This window comes from Ursus arctos, unplaced genomic scaffold (genome assembly GCF_023065955.2).
Source record: "Ursus arctos isolate Adak ecotype North America unplaced genomic scaffold, UrsArc2.0 scaffold_28, whole genome shotgun sequence".
NCBI classification, from domain to species: domain Eukaryota; kingdom Metazoa; phylum Chordata; class Mammalia; order Carnivora; family Ursidae; genus Ursus; species Ursus arctos.
Genome location: NW_026622963.1, coordinates 37,354,611 through 37,373,724, shown reverse-complemented (window position 1 = coordinate 37,373,724; position 19,114 = coordinate 37,354,611). Strand labels below are relative to the sequence as shown.

Sequence of the window (19,114 nt, the reverse complement as noted above, 5' to 3'; positions counted from 1 at the left end):
CGAGTACGTCTGACCCAATTGGGTAAGCCATTATAAAAAGCAGAGAATTTTATCTAGTTGGTGACAGAGGAAAGTCAGAGATTCCAAGCACAAAGAGCACTCCGCGTACCGTCGCTGGCTTTGACGGTAGAGGGGGCTGGGAGTGGTGGTCTGTGGGTGGCCTCCTGGGAGGGACCCCCTCCTGAAGGCCAGCAAGGAATGGGGCACCTCAGGCCAACCACTGCAAGGAACTGACGTGCCAGGAGCTCGAATGAGCCTGGAGACCGCTTCCTCCGCAGAAGAGCCAGCGATGAGCCCCGGCCAGCCACCACCTTGGTTTGGGCCTCCAGGGGCCCTGAGCAGAGAACCCAGTCAGGCCCATCCGGAACTCGGACCCAGAGAACTGTGAGCTGATAAGCGGGTGTTGTTCTAAGCATCTGGGTTTGTGGGAATCTGCTACGTGGCAGTAGAGACGAGGACGGGTACCGTTCGGGCCGCGGGGTTCCCAGAGCAGCAGACTGGGCACCTGCTTCGCCTGCTTGAGAAGCTCGCGACCTGTCTTCGCCATGAATGATTCCGCAAAGCTTTCTTTCCGAGCAAGTCTTTGAAGAGGGAAGGGGAAGGAGAGCCCTTTGCAGTCTGTTTCATGTGTGGTCTCACCTTCGGGCTCGTCTCCAAGTGCTGCGACCAGCTGCGCTCCCGGATCAGAGTCACGTGGCACTCGTGGTGCCGTGAGCCCCGTGCAGCTGAGGCCAGGGCGGGCTGAGGGACAGCCGCCACTCCATTCGGGCCGAGGGTTTCCTTAGCCTGGGGCTCTCTGACTCCACCTGAGCATTAACTCCCCCCTTCCCGAACTGCGGGGGCTCGGACGCTTCGCAAACTTGTCGGGCAGAGCCAGGTCTGCTGGCACACCGTTTCTTCCGAGGGGCTCTTAGAGACCTGCCCCCTGCCCCTAGCGACAAGGGGTGCACCCGTCCAGGGGCAGAGGAGCCTGAGTGACAGGCGGGAGGGCGAGGTGGCCTGGAATCCAGCCGAGTGTCAGCCTTCTGGGGGCGGGATCCGTGTGTCACTGTGCTGTCACCTTGTAAAGAGGGACCGTACGTGTATCATCTGTCATCCAAACCTGAGCACTCTGGGAGTGAAAAGAGGCTCTCCGAGTAACTATGCTGGGCCGGCAGGCAAAGCCGGGACGCCCGGGACCACGCCTGCCCCCCAGCTCCACCCACACGTGGACGCAGACCCACGCCTGGGAGTCTCTTGGGGATGGCTGAGACTGGCTCGCGTGCTCTCCAGGTGTCTCCAGAAACCGAAAAAAAAAACTGAAAAAGCAATAAGCACACACACAAGAATTCCAAAGAAGAAAGGCACCCTCGGGTTTTCCCCAGTCTAGGTGTGTGCCGCTGACGCAGGCAGAGGCGGGCCACGGTCCGTGCAGCGGTGACCTCCTGTGCCCTCGGCGCCTGGCTGCTGGGGTCCGCCGGGTGCTATCCCACTTTCCGCCGATGGGGATCGTTCCCCAGGCAGTCGCGGCCGCGAGGAGCGCGGACTCTTACATCCTCACGAGGAGGCCAGTCTTGGCGGAGTTGTTTGGGGTCTCTGGGCTTCAGTCTGCTTTGGGAACACCACAACCTAGCCAGGGGCTAGCAAGGAGGGAGCTTTGCTGGGAGTTTCTGCCCAGGGTGGCGCAATAAGGAGCTGCATTTTTCACAGAGAAATTAAAACAACACCGAAGCCTACGCTAAGTTCATCTGCTTTTTACTATCGCCACGGACCAGCCGTTCTTGGGAAACGGGTGATGGAATATTTCTCCCCTCTGGGGCTGGCCACTTGCCGTGCCCTTCTCCCTACTTCATGTGGGCCCATCACTGTAACGTACTTCCTGGGTTGTGATGCCAATCACACGAAATTTTTTTTTTTGATTATTGTACTAAAGACTTATTTTTTTTTAATTTAAATTCAGTTAATTGACATATAACGTACTATCAGTTTCAGAAGTAGAGGTCGGTGATTCCTCAGTTGTGTGTAACACCCAGTGCTCATTACATCCCATGCCCTCCTTAATGTCCATCACCTGGTTACCCCATCCCCCACCCTCCATCACACAAATTTTACACGGAAAATGTTTCATGGTACCTGGCCCTCGGTAAAATCCGCAGTAAACATGAAACCCTTGTCCTTCCTCTTCTGTCAAAGGCCAGAGATGGTTGCATCTGTCTGTTGTTTGAATATAAGTGACAGAGACTAAAATTGAATTAGGTATGAAAAGGGGGGATTTATGGGCACCAGAGATTTGAACGCCATGATGGTACTCCATCACCAGTTAATGCCTTCACTGCTTTCTTAGAGTCAGGTTCATTGTCTTAGACCCAGTTCTCCATGAAGCTGGAGTCATTGCTGCTGAAAAACCTATGCTCACATTCCTACAGAAAAAGCAAGAGGAGAGGTGGGAATGGTCACATTTTGCCTGTGGAGGACTCTTATTGGCCTGGCTGGATCATGTCCTAGTTTGGGAACCAATCACTATGGACAGAGGCAGAATGAGGTACCATGATTGGCCGAGCATGTGACAGGTGCCCAGCGCTCAACCAATCACTATGGACAGAGGTAGAATGAGGTACCATGGTTGGCTGAGCTTGTGTCAGGTGCCCAATGCTCGACCAATCACTATGGACAGAGGCAGAATGAGATACCATGATTGGTCGAGCTTGTGTCAGGTGCCCAGCGCTCCACCAATCATCATGACCAGGGAGGTGGGCTCCTGTAAGAAGACGGCAAATCCTTTCTTGACATTCATAATAAAAGAGCACAGGAGGGTTGTGATGGGGGAGTTCTGGGTGTGTGGAGTAACAGGTGTCTCTGGACAGCTCCACTGCCCACCCAGAGCCCCTTCTGCTGTGGAAGAAAGCAGTTTGGCCACAACTTGAGAACTGGTGTATTTGTGCCCTCGGGCTCACCCAGACACCTGCCAGAGAGAGTAATATCCATGGGAAAGGCACCTGCCCTCAGTAGCAGGGAGGCTCGGTGGAGTACCTCTTGGTCTGGAGTTGGCTCTGGAGCGGGCCCCCATGCACTGCTTGCATTCCTGTGCTGGGGGGTGTTTGTTCCTGTGTGCACAGCTGCTCAAGTGGCCGGGGTCAGCCTCTGAGAACAAGAACACGTGTCACTGGAACAGCAACCAAAGTCCCGTCCAGCCTCTGGGCCCCCATTCAGGGGGCACACGTCTTTGGAACGACATCAAATAGTGTCCATCATGGGGCCATCACTTTGCTTTTGTTGCTAATAATTTTCTCTTGTTTTCCTCCTTTGCTGTCTTGCTTTTTCTTCTTTTTAAACCAAGATAAGATGTTTCCAGTTTTCTTAAGGATTCTTTTGATGAAATAATTCTAATTTATATTTGTACTTCTGCTGTAGCCTGGGGAGCTGTTTTATGAAGCACAAAGCCTTCTTTTGTGATCTTATCCAAGACAAACTTCTGATTCTTCTTTTTTTAAGAAGTTACTGCTGATCTAAATAATACTTAAAAATCAGCTTATTGAAAACAATGACAGAAGGGCCCTTTGCCCAGAGAAGGGGGCCCGTTCGTTGGAATCTATGAGCATTCTTCTAAAGTAGCAGTCCGTAGATGGTTTTTGTTAAGGGCCAGGTAGTCGAGATGTTTGGCTTTGTGAGTTATAGAGTTTCTTTCATAACTACTCAGCCTGACCATTGTACCACGAAAGTAGCTGAAGACAATAAATAAATCAGTGGATGTCTGTGGCCGGGTTCCAATAAATATTTAAGTAACAGGGAGTGAGCCAGGTTGGGGTCAGATGTTGCAGTTTGCCAACCCCTGTTCTAAAGCATTTTATGCTTACAATGTAGAGAAATTGTCCTTGAAATCCCTGAGATGTGCCATACTTCTCCCCATGTCATGGAGTAGAAACACGGAGTGGAGTCCAGAACTCACCGTAGGTTCACGCGGGGCTTAGAATAGACCAGGTGTTGACAGCCTCGCCTCCTGTGATGCAGTAATTCCTTTTTTGGGAATCTATCCTAAGACAGTATGCATGTATATATATTTTTCCACCCAGTTACCACGGCATTATTTGCCATGTGGAAATAACATGGGAATAACTTCGTGTCCAATGGTAAATCGTCTACAGAAAATGGTGTTATAGAGCCTTTCACATAATGTTCACGGTTACGTTTTTGTGACTTTATGCTGTGACATAAGGTAGAAAAACATATACCGTGGCACCTCAGTTAATGAAAAGAAAGAGCAGGCATGCATAGAGGATGATTTCCAGAAAATATCCCCAAATGTTAATAGTGTTTTTCTCAAAACAGAAAGATTGTCTGGGATTTTTACTCTGTGTGTGTATGTGTGTGTGTTTGTTTTTTCCAAAAGACCACTTTAGTTTTAGAATAAAAGCACTTTAAGGGGAAAATAAGTAGTTCTTCAACCTTTTAGCTGGAGACAGTGTTGTGTGCAGTATTCTAGAACCTTCCAGAATGCTCTCTTCACTCAGAGAAGCCTGGAGGCCAGGGCTGGGCTGACTCCAGGGGAGTCTTCGCGACCAGTGGTGCTCTGGCCCAGGGCGCTGTCATCTGGGGGCTCACAGAGTTGCTCTCTGGAGCCGCCAGCTGCTTATACTCTCATTCTTGAAGGAGGTTGCTTGAGCTTCTGCGTGTAAGTCTTCAGCTGTCCACATAACCTTCAGAGCAGGCATGTCTGGGCCTGTCTCCCAGTTGAGAGAACATGGAGCAGCCTGCCCAACCCCCCACAGCCCACTCCCGCAGGGGCTGTGCCGCTGATACTGGCTTCCTCTTCCTTCTGGAATAGGATCCTTTGGGTTTGGGCTATGCTGTGCACTCACAAGTGGTTCTCCTTTGTGCGTCAAGTCCAGAACAATGTCTGCTTCCGCAGCTGCCGGCTGTGTGGGAAGATGGCTGGGGCCTCGGGGCCAGAGCTGGCCACAGTGTCCCGTGCGTCCTGCTTGCTCTGAGAATGGATCCACGCCTGGAGGAAAGCCCATCACTCCCGTACGGAAGGAAGCCGATGGGTGTTGGGGGTTCAGACGCTGGACTCTTGCTGAAGCAGAGGACCAGAGTGGGAGATGACTAGCATGTTTCATTGTAAAATTTTGGATGGTGCGATTGTAGATGCCTCACGTTCCAGAACGTCATGGTGGGAGAGGTGGCTGCCGTGGGGAGGAGGGATGTTGGCGGGTTCTCCACGTGGGTGCTGGGACCAAGTCCGATGACGGCAGGTCTGGAGGTGAAGAGAAAGTCGTGTGACAAGCTGGAGTCTGACATGGAGGAGGGGTGACCTGCAGTGGGGAGACCGAGGCACAGCAGGTGCACCAGGCGGACGCGTGAGTCTGGCAGGAGCTGCGGGTTATACGACAGGAGTGCGTGTGGAAGGGCTCTGGGGCCTTGGCCTGGACTGACTGTGCTTTGAGGAACCCACTGGTTCCAGCCCTGTGAATCCAGCCCCGTGGTTCTAAGCAGACCCGAGGGTTCTGTGGGCCAGGAGAGAAGACTGGAAGCAATGCGTGTAGCAGCCATGTCTCTGTGTTCCCTTCCCTACAGGGGAGCCCCGTTGCAAGTAAGCCCAACACCCCGTTGCCAGAGGGACAGAGAGTGATCCCCTGGTCCCCTTCCCTGGGACACACTGTCCAGTGTTGGGGGGCAGCCAGTTGTCTCCATACGTCTCCACTGCTTTCAGATTTGCCAAAAATCCAGTGTCACAGACGGCCTTTCAGGAACACAGCCACTGTATAATGCTAAGTGTGCTTTCCCCCCAAGGAGCCCAGAAAGGGGGCTCCCTGTGCCCGAGGAAACTGGAGAAGCCCACAGAGAAATAAACGTGGGGGCCGTTGTCTCTCGGGGTCCTGACAGCAGATCATGGGAATGTGTTTTCTCATTTCCTCGTATTCCACGGCTCATGTGTTCGGCAGCTGTGATTTATTTTCAGAGCACACGTTGGAATTTGACAGACTCTCCGGCTGGCCTGCTTCACAGCTGAAACCATTTGCCATTTGGTAGATGATAAAGCGAGTGACAGTTTACCCCGGAGCAGCCGCAAGAAGCAGCCATCTGCGAGTGAGACAGACCGGTGTCAGCCCTGGGGCGGCTGCCCGCGCAGCCAGTGCCACCGCTCCTAGCAGACGGGGGCGGGGGCGGGCGGGCCCCTCGATGGGGCCGAGCTCTGGGGGACGCGTGCTGCCTGAAGATGTCCGGGCCGCTGTGGGCACGGCCGTGATCGCTGGCCTCCGCAGAGGGCCAAGCGCCCTGCAGCCTCCCTGCTGCTGGGGGCGGGGGAGACAGCCTTGAGGTGCCGGCTCCAGCCCGGGAGACAGAGCCCCCCCCAGGTGCTAGGGGGAGGACGGGGCATGGCCACCCTGCCCTGCACACCTGCTCCCCTCTGGAGCCGTGAGGGCATGGCCTCAAGGCGGTCTTCCTCAAGGCTCTTGCGATTTCAAGCGATAGAAACCCACTCAGTGTTTTATTGCAAAGGGGGTGGGTCTCTGGTCATGTTTTTACTCCTGCTCCGCTGTGTTTTTGTTTAGAGCATTTCTCCCCACCTGACAGCATCCCCACTCCCCCCCCCCCCCCGCCCCCATTCTGTTCTTTGGGTTTTGTTGCCCGTTCACCTGCTAGACTCCCATGGCCCCTGCCTGTTTAACCCTGTGCGTCTGGTGGCCCCCAGCAGATTGTAGGTGTTTAATAAACACAAGGGTAAGTTGTGACAAGAAGCGGGAGGTGGGCGAAGGGAAGGAGGAGCTGCTGGGAAGGCCCGGCCTCAGGAGGCAGAGCAGGGGACAGCGAGCTGGCTGAGCTGGGCGGGGAAGTGGCGGGAAGGGCAGGCGGGGACGCAGCAGGTGCAGCCTGAGAGGCCAGCAGAGGCCAGATCTGGGGGGGCCCCTTCGCGGTGGGCGGAAGGACTTAGAGTTCATTGGGAATCAGTAGTGGGGAGCAAGGAGTGTGACATGATCGTTTGAGTGTGCCAGGAACCTTGCACTAACTGCATTCCTTGTGTGTGCAAACCACACGTCATCACGGTAATCCTGAGCGCGAGATCTGACCGCCTCCATTTTGCAGAAAAAGAAAAAACAAACAAAGCAACCATGGGCCAGCAAGGCTGAGTGCCCGGGTCACGCGTGTGGTGGAGCTGTGGCCGTTTTGTGGTTAAGTGGTGACTTCTGTAGGATGCGGAGGGCAGACTGCGGGGGGCAAGGCCCAGGCGGGAGAGCTGCCCGAGCAGGGGGCCGGTGAGCAGCACCGGGCTCGGGTGGTCCCATGCAGCTGCAGGAAGCACACAGGCAGACGTGTGCGGGAGACAAGTGACCGACTGTCTGTGACTAATCAGGTGTGGAGCGAGTGTTTCATGTGCCTTATTTAGTAAGTGTTTATAGTGGGAGCGCCTGGGGGGCTCAGTCGGTGAAGCCTCTGCCTTCGGCTCTGGTCATGATCTCAGGGTCCTGGGTCAGCAGGGAGCCTGCTTCTCCCTCTCCCTCTGCCGCTTCCCCTGCTTGTGCTCTTTCTCTCTCTCCATCTCTCTCTCTCTCAAATAAATAAATAAAATCTTTTTAAAAATGTGGAGCACTTTCTACGAGGCACACACAGTTTTAGTTGTTCCATGACATTAGCTCGTTTACTCCCCACGACAGCCGTCTGAGGGAGAAGCTATTGTCCTCATTTTACGGACGAAGAAGCCAAAGCACGGATGCGTCAGGTGCACTGCCCAGGGTCGCAGTCAGTGAAGGAGGCAGGCCTGGAAGCAAGGCCCGTGCTCCACCGCTGGATTCCTGGCTTGAGCGGGAGGGTCACGCGGTGCTGGTGACCTAGATGGGGACCCGGGGGAGGAAGGGCAGTTCTGGGCGCTCTGGACGGGGAGGCGGGTTTGGTTCTGAACCCGTGCGCCGTGAGGTGGACACATGGGAGCTTCCGAGAGAGGTCCTGCTGGAGATGCTGTCTTGGTGTCATCAGCACGGAGGGCCCGGGGAGAGTGGGAGAGAAGGGCCCAGGCTCCGGAGTGCCACCGGCAAAGGAGAGGCAGGAGACAGTGGTGTCCAGGGTGCGAAGGGTCCAAGAAAGAGGGACTGATTGAGGACAGGGCCCAAGTTGAGAGGGACCGGTTTGTATCTGTTATATTTGGCTGCAAACAGAGCCCCGGCGACCTGGCAGGCTGCAGAGAGCTGAGGCTTCGGGGCAGGCGTGGAGGTGAGTGTGGACAGAGCACAGGGAGCAAGAGGATGGGGGCCTTAGGGTCAAAGACCTCTCCCCGCCATCCCCCCAACCAGTAACAGAGATCTGACGGTTTCTGAATACTGGATGGAGTAGCGGTAGGAAGGGGCGAGGCGGGAGGGTCTGGTGGATGGAGCGAGGCCCACCACAGGTGGGGAGGAGACTTCTTCTGTGGTGGGAGCAAGATGGGGAATGGGCACACAACAGCTTGTATGTGTTTCAATGTAGGAACAGGGAAACAGAGATAAAAAGCCACTTGTGCTAGCGTGTTACTTAATGCCCACTTTGTTGCGAATCCTTTCCCGGATGGACGCAGACAGTGGCGTCAGCCAGTGAGCACTGGGCAGGCGCTGTCAGCAGAGCTAGCATCAGTGTTCCCCTTGGTGCATCCCTGCAAGGTGCGGAGCTCAAGGTCACGGTAGACGAGTTTGCGAGTAAGTCGTAATGGGTTTGCGAGTCATTACGGCACAATGTGGCAAGTGAGAGGGATGTCTGTTTCATCCACCAGACTTGATGGTACCTTGTTCGTGTTTGTACCCCCAGAGCCTCACAAGATGCTTGGCTCTGCAGAAACACTTGACAAATACTGAGGGAGGGAGGGAATGGATAGAAAGGGAATGAAAGCCCCACCTGCAGAACCTGGAGGAGGCTTCCCAGGGGCTGTGACATTTGAGCTGGGCCTGAAGGACGAGCATCAGAGCATCAGGTGCCGTTGGTGTGGAGCAGAGTGAACCTGTGGCAGAAAGGTTTGTGTCTGTGCGTGTGCGAGGCGGGAGGCCCTCCAAGATGCGGGCATGCTGGGCTGTGTCTGGAGTGGCACTCACCCTGTCCGGAGGCCACTGACCACGGACGCTCACTGAGCACCCAGGACAGAGGTCGGGGGAACGGAGATGTGCCCTTTGTGTGCAAGACACAGCAATGTCGAAAACCCAGTAAGAGGAAAGGAATGCAGAGTATCCCGCGAATGTTTTACATGTTGACATGGTAATATTTCAGGTATATTCTTGCAAGCAGTGCCACCTGTTCAAGTTTGTAAAAAATGGGCGTACTGGGACATGTGAAGTTACGCGGGCGGCTCCTACAGCGTTTCTCTTGGGTTGGGTAACGGGAAATGGGGTGGAAGCCAGGCGGAGTGGCAGGCGTGGCCGAATTCCAAAGCACCCTGTGAGGAGCTCCCGTAGTTGTGAGCACAGGTGGGCGGTCAGATGTGTGCTGTCTACACAGCTGGCGGCCATGTGAGAGGTGCTCTGACAGGATGCTGGAGGGTGGGAGCCCGTGAGTCTCAGTTGAGGGTTGGCGGGAAGGCGGAGGAGATGGAGAGACAGGTGGGCGTGCAGGGGATGACAGAGGGGAGGACTCCCACATGGCATGTGGCCTTCTGACCTTGATTTCCGTGTGGATGGAGGGGCATTTGCTGACGTCGGGGAGGAGTGGGTGGTGCTGGCCTCGAGGTGCTGCTGGTGGGGGCGGAGGGGATGGAGGGGTTGGTGCTGGAGGCGTGCGTGCAGGGTTATTAGCGTGCAGAGGCGGTCTTCGCCGGAGTGGATGAAGTTGGTAGAGGAGCCCATGGGAGGAGAGCCGATGGCCCAGCTGAGGTCTCGGGGCGGGAGGGGGGAGACCCAAGGAAGTGGGCATTGGGATTAGCAGCAAGGAAGTTGCCGGTGACCTCGGCAAATGCTGTCTCCATGAAATGATGGGGAGAAACCGACTTGGAATGACTCCGGATGGTGCATCCGACGGAGCAGGGACAGCAGGTGCAGACCGCCTCTGAGGCAGACGAGCCGTTTAGAATCGTATGGATTTTGTGGCTCCGTGTGTTCCCAAACAGAGAATGCTGGGCATCCAGGAAACAATTTGTGCCGCCCGGTTTGTCCTCATTTGCAGAGCATTTGGAGAAAGCTCTCCTATCGAAGGCAGAGGCTTACACATGTGTCCCTCTCTTACTTAGGCCGGATCCTGGACCTGAAGACGGGGACGGTCAAGAAAGAGGGACAGCAGTCTTCCATGAGGATGTGCATGGGCTCGCGGAGGTCCTTCATCTGCAGGATGAGGTCTGTGGGTGATGGGGGCTGTGGCTGCGGGTGGTCCTCTCCTTCTCTTCTGCCATCACTCTGCTGCTGCCACACATCGGGGTCTCGGCCAAAGCCCGAGTGGTCCATCTGGGAGGGCCCTCGCCCCCCGTCCTCCCATCCCACCTTGTCTGACTTTTGCCCCATCCTGGGTTGGCTTCCCCTGTCCCCTAGGTCTCAACTTCCTACTGGTTCTTCAACCTCTCCAGGCTCCGTGTTTCTCAACATAGTTTATGGAAGATTGATCGATTTCATACTTACCCTTATGTTTCCTGTGCCAAATCACACACTTTAATTAGAATTTAAGTATGATGTGGTCGATTGATGTTCTCGGTGTAAGTATCTCGGCTCTGTGAGTGAGTGCTGGTTGCCCTGAGGGTAGGGGCTTTGAGGTCCCTCTCTGAGCCCCCCGTGACCTGCAACAGGGTGTGGTTAGCTCATGGCTGCTGAGGAGATGCACCAGTGACGGACCTTGGGGGTAATTAGAGAAGTTTCTGTCCCTCAAGAAGAAAGAACAAGGATTTTGAGACTTCACATCCGGTGGAGACCGTACTATACTCTGAGGCCCTGTAGGGAGGGGGGTGGGGGTTCCTGATGGGGAGTCTGCCTGGCGTGTGGGATTCCAGAGGCTCTAAAACGAGGCGATGGGTCTCATTCATTCATTCAACTATCCAAAGCTTTCATATTGAGGGCCTGCCTGCCCCAGGTGCTTGTCAAGGTACCAGGGGTTCAGCCCTGAGTAAAGCAAACAAAATCCCAAGCATCTAGGGCAACCCTTTATCAGGGAGATGAAAGGACCGCATAGATCCTGGGAAGGCCAGATGTTGGTGAGCGCTGTTGAGGAAAATAGAACAAACGGAAGAAGGAGTACTCTGAATGGGGTGGGAGGCCGTTGGGACAACACACAGGTGCCTTGGTCCGCGGAGCATACCCATCCCAGGGTGCGGGCCTCCAGGACAGTGCTGGCCGCAGACATCCTGAACTGCAGCCCCAAGGCGTCCCCCGTGAATGCCCTCCCTGAGAGCGTCCACGAGTAGCCTCCGTGCCTTGAGCACTGCCCCATCTCACCGACTCAGGCAGCCCCTCCCTGCCCTGGGGGCTCCAGGGGGCACGGTCCAGGTGGTTCTCTGCTGTGCCAGCTCCACACGACCTGATTCACCGGTGAGGTGGGCGGCACTGCCGTCTGCTTAGCGCAAGACCTTGTCCTCCAAATAAAGTGGGTTAGTTTTAGGAAGATGCCGAGGACCAGGCCAGCTTGCCCATGCAGTGGGGTTCTGGATTGACCCTGCTGGGGGGACATGCATGTGTTAGCAGCTGCCCCAGGGCTCAGAGGACAGTTGGACCCTTATCTTGGCTGCGTTAAGTAGGAAGACATCCAGAGCGTTAGCTGTCGTGGAGTTGGGGCGCACACGTAAGGGGGGGTAGACCAAGCGGTGACCAGCTCCTGGCCACGGCGCAGACCTGGCTGTTCAGAGCCTGGGGTGGGGGGCATGGAGGAGAGAGGCGGAAAAGGCCCCCACAGAGTGGCCTGGCCTCCCCAGAAGGACCCTCAGAAAGGCCATTCCACCCTCTGTCCCCACTCTGCCCTTTGCCATCAGCTGCCGTGTTACTCCCGAGCAGAACGGTGCAGGTGGGAGGGAGGGCTGACTGCAGCCCGAGCCCGAGAGGAGGATTCTTGTCACCAGCGGGCACCACGTGTGTTGAGTGGCCGTCTCTGCTGAGGCCTGAAGAGACACTACCGCTGTCATCACCCACTTTCCTGCTTTTCCGAAAGCCACCCAGTGGCACAGACATGAGTCTGCAGCTTGGAGCATGGCCAAGATCCCCTAGAGTCTTTCAGTGCCTCTGGCCTCTGGGCTGGGCCCTGAGCATTGCCCAGTGGGTCACACTGCCCTGGCTTTCAGGGACAATCCAGGTTCCAGGGCCTGCAAACCTGCTTCGATTCTGGAAGGGAGCTGGCTGCTGGGCTTACCCGGGTCAGCGTGTGAGCATCAGACATCAGCGCAGACCCACCTTTCTGACTGCAGCACTCCAGGCTTTGTAAACTTGGGCTTTCACTCATTCTCATTATTTATCGAATCTCAGGTGTGGAAACGCTCCTTTGGATCACCTCCCTCTGAACAGAATAACCACCATGAGGAAAAGGTTCAGGTCAGTAGACTTTTCTGACGTGTTTGGGGCCACGCTGGTAGAAAGCCTTAGTGCACTGAGCTAGGGGGTGGTGGGACCTGAAGAGGAGCTGAGCACAGAGAGGGGCTTGTGGCGTGCACGCTGGGGCTGGGGCTGCGTGGCCCAGTGGGGAAGGGAGCGGGCGCAGCTTTGCAGGAGGGAAAGTAGGCTGGTGGGAAGGCAACATTCAAACCCACAAGGCTAATACGACCCCAGTAGCTTAGATGGCAGGGGAGCCATCGGTGACCTTGCCTCCCCGCCAGGTGCTGAAAGCCATCTCACAGATGCTCTTTTTTTAGGAACGGCCTTGGTCCCGTGAAAGAAGGGGAGGCCCAGTACGCTGTGGTCCACTGCACGGGGTACATCAAGGCCTGGCCCCCGGCAGGTAAGTGGGAGCCACAGATTCATCCCAAGGGAGTCAGGTGCTCTTCTCACCTTATGCTGCTTTCCCACTAGGGATGTCTTTCTATGGAAAGAGCCAGAAGAATATTCCCTTTCTTTGTGGTAAGATGATAATAATCTTTGTAATTGGAAAAAATCCTGCTGCTTGAAGCAAATGTTTCTGGAAAGAGCAATCCTGCAAGGGTGGTGGGAGCCTCAGCCATTTCTGTGGTCTATTACCCAGAGCCCTGGGTGAAGTCATGGAGACATTTCAGATGATCCCTCTGACACTCACTGGGATGGTTCAGACAGACAGATGGACAGCAGCAAGTGCTGGTGGGGATGTGGAACCCCTTGCAACTCTCAGACAGGCTGGTAGGAATGTAAAATGGCGCAGCTGCTTGGGGAACCAGATGGACGGTCCTCGTGGTGTCAGACGTAGAGCTGCCCTATGACGAGGAGTCCCACTCCTAGGTGCGTGCAGGAGAACCCAAAGCATTTGTCCACAGAGAAACATGCACATGAACGTTCACAGCCCCGTTAGTGGCCGGAGTGTGGAAGCAGCCGAATGTGTGCATCAGCTGATGAACAGATAAGTAAAAAGTGGAGTATCTGTACCACGAAATGCTATCCAGCCGATCAGGGATCCCTGCTATGATGTTGGTGAGCCCGGAAAACATCGTGCGAGCCAGAGAAGCCAGACACACAGGCAACATGTGATCCAAATCCATTTATGTCAATATCCAGACAAGGCAAGTCCTTCCCGCCAGAAGGTAGATTTGTGGTTTCTGCGTGCCGGGGAATGACTGTCGTGGGTACAGCATTTCTTTTCGAGGTGACACAAGTGTTCTGAAATCAGATAGGGGTGATGGTTGCACAACTCTACAGTCTAAAGAACCACTGAACTGTGCACTTGACAAGGGAACATTCTATGGTGTGTGAATTACATCTCAGTCGATCTCAAGCAATCTATTAAGCAAAAGAATAAATGCAGTGTTGGCCGATCTGTGTACTCTTGGGGGCCCGGAGGGCGGTCTTCCTCCGGGAATGCTCCCAGCCTGCTGGAGAACGTTGGGACTCTGCTGTTGAGTATTTGTTAAGTGTCCGTGAGCTCAGGTTGATCGATAATGCTGTTCAGCACAACTGTGTCCTTATTATTTACCTGCTCGATGTGTCAGTCCCTGAGAGGGGGCGTCGCAGTCTCCAACTGTAACAGAGACAGGACTCGTCTGCTCCTTCTGGTAGTTTGGCCTGTGTTTGCCTCCCTTCTCTTGAGCTCTGTTGTTTGGTTCTTACACGTGGAGGGTTTTTGTGTCTTCTCAGAGAGTTGACCCCTTTGTCATTATGTAATGCCCTTCCATATCCCTGTTTCCTTGCTCTGAATTCTGCTTTGTCTGAAAACAATACAGCGACTCCAGCCTTCTTTGGATTAGTATTAGCACGACATGTTTCTCTCCATCCTTCTGCTCCTAACCTGACTGGGTCATTATATTTAAAGTGAGTTCCTTGTAGACAACATGTCGTTGGGTCTAGTGTTTTTACCCACTTTGACAATCTACCTTTTAATTGGTGTATTTAAACCATTGACATTTATTGATGATAAAGTTTGAGTAATGCCTGGTATGTTTTCTATGCATTGTGTTTGTTCTTCTTCACTCTGCCTTCTCTAGCTTTCATTGAACATTTGAAAGGATTTCATATTCTCTCCTGTCTTAGCATATCAGCTATGTTTCTTTAAAATATCTTTATGGCAGGACCTGGGTGGCTCAGTCACTTGAGTGTCTGACTCTTGATTTCGGTTCAAGTCATGGTCTCAGGGTCGTGAGATTGAGCCCCACGTCGGCTCCACACTCAGCATGGAGTCTGCTGGGCGTACTCTCTCTCCCTCTGTCCCTCTCCCTGCTCGCCCTCTCTCTCGCTAAAATAAATAAAATCTTTAAGAAATATATCCTTATTGTTTGCCCTAAGTGTGAAATACACATTTACAACTAGTAGAAATCCACTTTCCAGTACTGTTGTACCACTTTGTGGGTAGTGCAGGGACCCTGTCACCTGGCTTTCCTTCGCTCCCTCCGTCACCTGCGGCTGTGCCCCCCCGCGGTTCCCTTACCCACGGGCCTCATCACCCTACGCATTGTTACCATTATTACTTGGAACACACAAAAATATATTGGCCCAACTAAGAGTAATAAAAATAAAAAAGTTTATTTTACCTGAATGTATTCTTTCTCTGACACTCTTCCTTCCTTCATGCGGATCTGTGCTTCTAACCCACATCGTTTCCTTCTTCCTGAAGAACCTCTTTTAACATTTCTTGTGGGACAGCTCTCCTGGCAATGAATTCTATTTTTGTTTTTCACAGAAAGTCATTTCTCCTTCACTCTTGAAGGATAATTTTACCGGATATAGGATTTTAGGTCGGTGTTTATTTTCCTCCAACACTTTAAATATTCTCTCTTCTCGGGGCACCTGGGTGACTCAGTCAAGTGTCTGACTCTTGATCTTGACTCAGGTCTCAGTCTCACAATTTGAGCCCCAAGTTGGGCTCCATGCTGGGCGCAGATCCTGCTAAATGAGTGAATGAATAAATAAATGTATTCTCTTCTTGTTTCCATGGTTTCTGATGAGAAGTCCACAGAAGTCTTATCCTTGTGTTTCTACAGATGGTGTGGGACTTTTTTTTTTTTTTTTTAATTTTCTGGCTTCTTTCAAGATTTTTTCTTTGCCTTTGGTTTTCTGCAGAAAACCTCAGTCATTCTATGACATGTTTCAGTAGGTCGTTTTGTTTTGCTTTTTGGTTCTTTATTCTGCTTGGTCATGTCTGAGCTTCCTGTGTCTGTGGTTTGGTGTCATTAATTCTGAAAAGTTCTCGAACATTGTTTCTTCACATATTCCTTTGGTTCTCTCCTCTCTCTTCTCCTTTTGGAATTGCGATTGTACATGCATTATATCGTTTGAAATTGTACTATGAGTTGAGGGTATTGTGTTCTGGATTTTTTCACTCTTCTTTTCCTCTTTGCATTTTAGTTTTGGGAGTTTCAGTCGACATGTCTTCAAGCTCACGGAGTCTTTCCTTGGCAATGTCCAGTCTACTAATGAGTCTATCAAAGGCGGTCCTCATTTCTACAATGTTTATTATTGCTAGCATTTCCTTCTGCTTTCCTCCTGGAGTTTCCATCCCTCTGCTTGCATTACCCTTCTCTTTTTGCTATTGTCTGTTCTCCCATTAGAGGTGTTAACATACTAATTATAGTTACTTTAAATTCCCTGTCTAGTAATTTCAAAGTCTGTGTCATATCTCAGTCTGGTTATGATGCTTACTTTGTCTCCTCAGGCTGTGTTTTTCTTGCCTTTTTGCATGCCTTGTAAATCTGTGTTGAAATCCAGATGTGATGTGTCAGGTAATAGTGGCTGAGGTGAATAGGTCATAGTGTGAAGTTTACTTTAATTTTTCCAGGAGTTGGCTGTGTTTAATGTTGGCTGTATGTATACATATATCAGCTTGATGCTTATACATATAAATATATGTATGTTAATTCATATTTTTTTAATTTATACATTTTTCCCCTACTTAAACTGTAATGCACAAAATTGTCAGGGTGCTGCTTGCCTGAGGCCCCCAGGAACTCGTAAAGCAGCGCTGCCTTCACAGTGTTCAGAGCCTGGACCTCAGCTCTGTGGATCTAGAAACAGTCCTGACGGTGTTCTAAAAAGGTCAGTGCCAGTGAATGTGGGCGAGTCCTCAGAAGCTGACATCTTCCCCGGTGCGATCCCGTCATGCCGGGGGGGCTACCTAGTCTCGACGTGGATGCTCCTGTCTGTTGTCCAGGGAACCTGTGAGCTTCTGAGGGACTTGTGAGACCAGATATGTATTGGAAGGTGTGGACAGCTGGGAGAGAGACTCCCACGGCAGCTCAGCTCACGGAGCACATGTGATGCCGGCTCTGTGCTGTTGCTGAGCAAGGCTCTCCAGCGCCAGACATAGGCCTGTCCCTCAGGGAGCACAGAGACATGTGGCTGGGGGGCTAGCACGTACACAGATGACCACAGGCGAGTGTGGTGAAACAACCAGCCCTGGGGACAGAGGGTGGGACCTGCACCCCAAGTGACCCCAGGGTCAGGAAAGCTTCCTGGAGGAGGCTCGTCCAAGGGATGGCCGGTCCCACCAAATCCAGTTCTTGGGACCCTGGTTCCAAGAGCCCATCTTGTTCTTAATGTCTTCTTCTTCTGAAGTCATTAATCATTCTCATTATACCAGGCAAATTCCTCATCCTGTTTCTGGCCTCAAAGTACTCTCCTTCTGACCACTTTATTTGGGCTCCAGGCCTACAATATCATGAGAAATGCCATGATCGTCATGAGTCTAACTCAGAGGATCCTTGTGGAGGAGCAGAAGGGATGAAGCTGAGGCCCAGGGTGCAAGCCGGTGACTACACCCAGAGCCCGTACAGGTGACCCCGTGCAGGCTTTCCTGGAGTTGCGTCAGGTCTGTCCCTGTGAGTGTTTGCGGGACAGGGTGATGGGGCAGCAGGACTTAGCATGAGGTCTTCAGTGAGACCTTATAACTGTGCCAAGTGAGAAAGGGTTGAAGGAGCCAGGGGTGTTTGTCTTGGAGAAAGCAAGACATGATTTCTGTCTTGAAATATTTGAGGGGGTGTCATATGAAGGAGGAATTCATCTTACTTAGGATAGTTCCAGAAGGCACAGATTGGACCAAAAGAGGAAAGTTACCAAAAGGCAGATTTTAACTCAATTGGGAAAACTGAGCAAAGGATATGAACAGGGTATTAAAAACACGTATAAATATAAATGCATACACTCCCTGAGCAGATGGGGAAATTTAGATCCCTGTGAGTGCTGTAAATTAAAATAATTTGATACGGTCTTTCTTACCTATCAAATGGCAAAGGGCAAAAAAAGACAAACAACAGCGTTGGTAAGGTTCAGAGAAACGGGCGCGTTGATGTAGCGCTCGCGGGAATATGTAAGTCAGTACAGACCTTCGTGGGCTGATTCGGCGGCATCCAGATGCTCTGAGATGTGCTCTCCCCAACATACAGGCATCGCACTTGTAGGAATTTATTCCAGGGAGTTAATCAGAGATGTCCGTTATGCGGTTAAGCATTATGTATAATAGTAAAAGCCTTGAGTCGGTGTAAACTTCAGCGGCAGAGAATTGGTTAAGAGCAGCGCGGTGCATCTCTTTGATGGGCTACCTGACAACCACAGACCAGCACGCTTTCAGAGGACACTTACGAATGAGGCAAAGTGCTGGGAAGCGTGAAAAAGAAGAGCAGGTTTTACAACAGAAACCTCGTGATCAGAAGGTTACCTTCGTCGCGAGTGAGTCCTGTATCTGTGTGTGATAAGCTGTGCAGACAGTGTTAAGCACCGTTCCTCCTGCAGGGCACGGTGCTCCTTACTCTTCTCTCTTCGCTCCTGCGTTTGCCCAGCTTTTATGTGACTCTCGTAATCACAGAAGATGACGTTCTAAAGAAGTCGGTCTAGGGGCACCTGGCGGCTCAGCCGGTTAAGCCTCAGCTCTTGATTTCTGCTCAGGTCATGATCTCAGGGTTGAGGGATCAAGCCCCACGTTGGGCTCCACACTCAGCGGGGAGTCTGCTTGGGATTCTCTCCCCCTCTGTGCCTCCCCCCTGCTCACACTCTCTCTCTCTTAAAAAAAAAAAAAAGAAGAAGAAGAAGGAGAAGGAGAAGCAGCAGCCACCCGTCTGAATTTTGTAAAGCCCGTTCCAGACAATTGGATTGAGTGGTTTGCCTTGAATTCAGAAATTACGTCTTTTTGTCTGCATTTTGGTTTGGTTTTGTTGTTGTGCTTCTATAAAGGTGAAGGTTCTGGAAAACAAGCCTGCATCGACACGTGGTGATTATAGCCTGCCTCCAGGATACTCAGCCGATGCCCCTTGTTCTGTGGCTGATGATATGCTGTTCCGTGGTTGATGACTGCATTCCTAGCACATACGGCACTGTGCTTCCCATTGAGATCTCTCAGGACCGAGTGTGTGCTGCATTCATTTCCCCACCCTAGTGCTGAGCTCAGACCTGGCTCAGATGGAAGACTGACAGATGGACAGACAGATGGACAGACGGATGAAAAGAAGAAAGGAGAGAGGGGCGCCTGGGTGGCACAGCGGTTAAGCGTCTGCCTTCGGCTCAGGGCGTGATCCCGGTGTTCTGGGATCGAGCCCCACATCAGGCTCCTCTGCTATGAGCCTGCTTCTTCCTCTCCCACTCCCCCTGCTTGTGTTCCCTCTCTCTCTGGCTGTCTC

General features: G+C 52.6%; 1 protein-coding gene across 5 annotated transcripts in view; it reads left to right on the top strand.

Moving 5' to 3' along the window:
* ARNT2 (aryl hydrocarbon receptor nuclear translocator 2) overlaps positions 1 to 19,114 on the top strand; it is a 159,600-nt gene that overhangs the window by 78,695 nt on the left and 61,791 nt on the right. For all 5 annotated transcript variants that reach the window (XM_048220432.2, XM_048220427.2, XM_048220426.2 and 2 more), the window contains exons 6-8: positions 10,157 to 10,259; positions 12,363 to 12,428; positions 12,746 to 12,831. In XM_048220432.2, the coding sequence (XP_048076389.1) occupies positions 10,157 to 10,259; positions 12,363 to 12,428; positions 12,746 to 12,831 (255 nt within the window). The remainder of the gene's footprint in view (positions 1 to 10,156; positions 10,260 to 12,362; positions 12,429 to 12,745; positions 12,832 to 19,114) is intronic.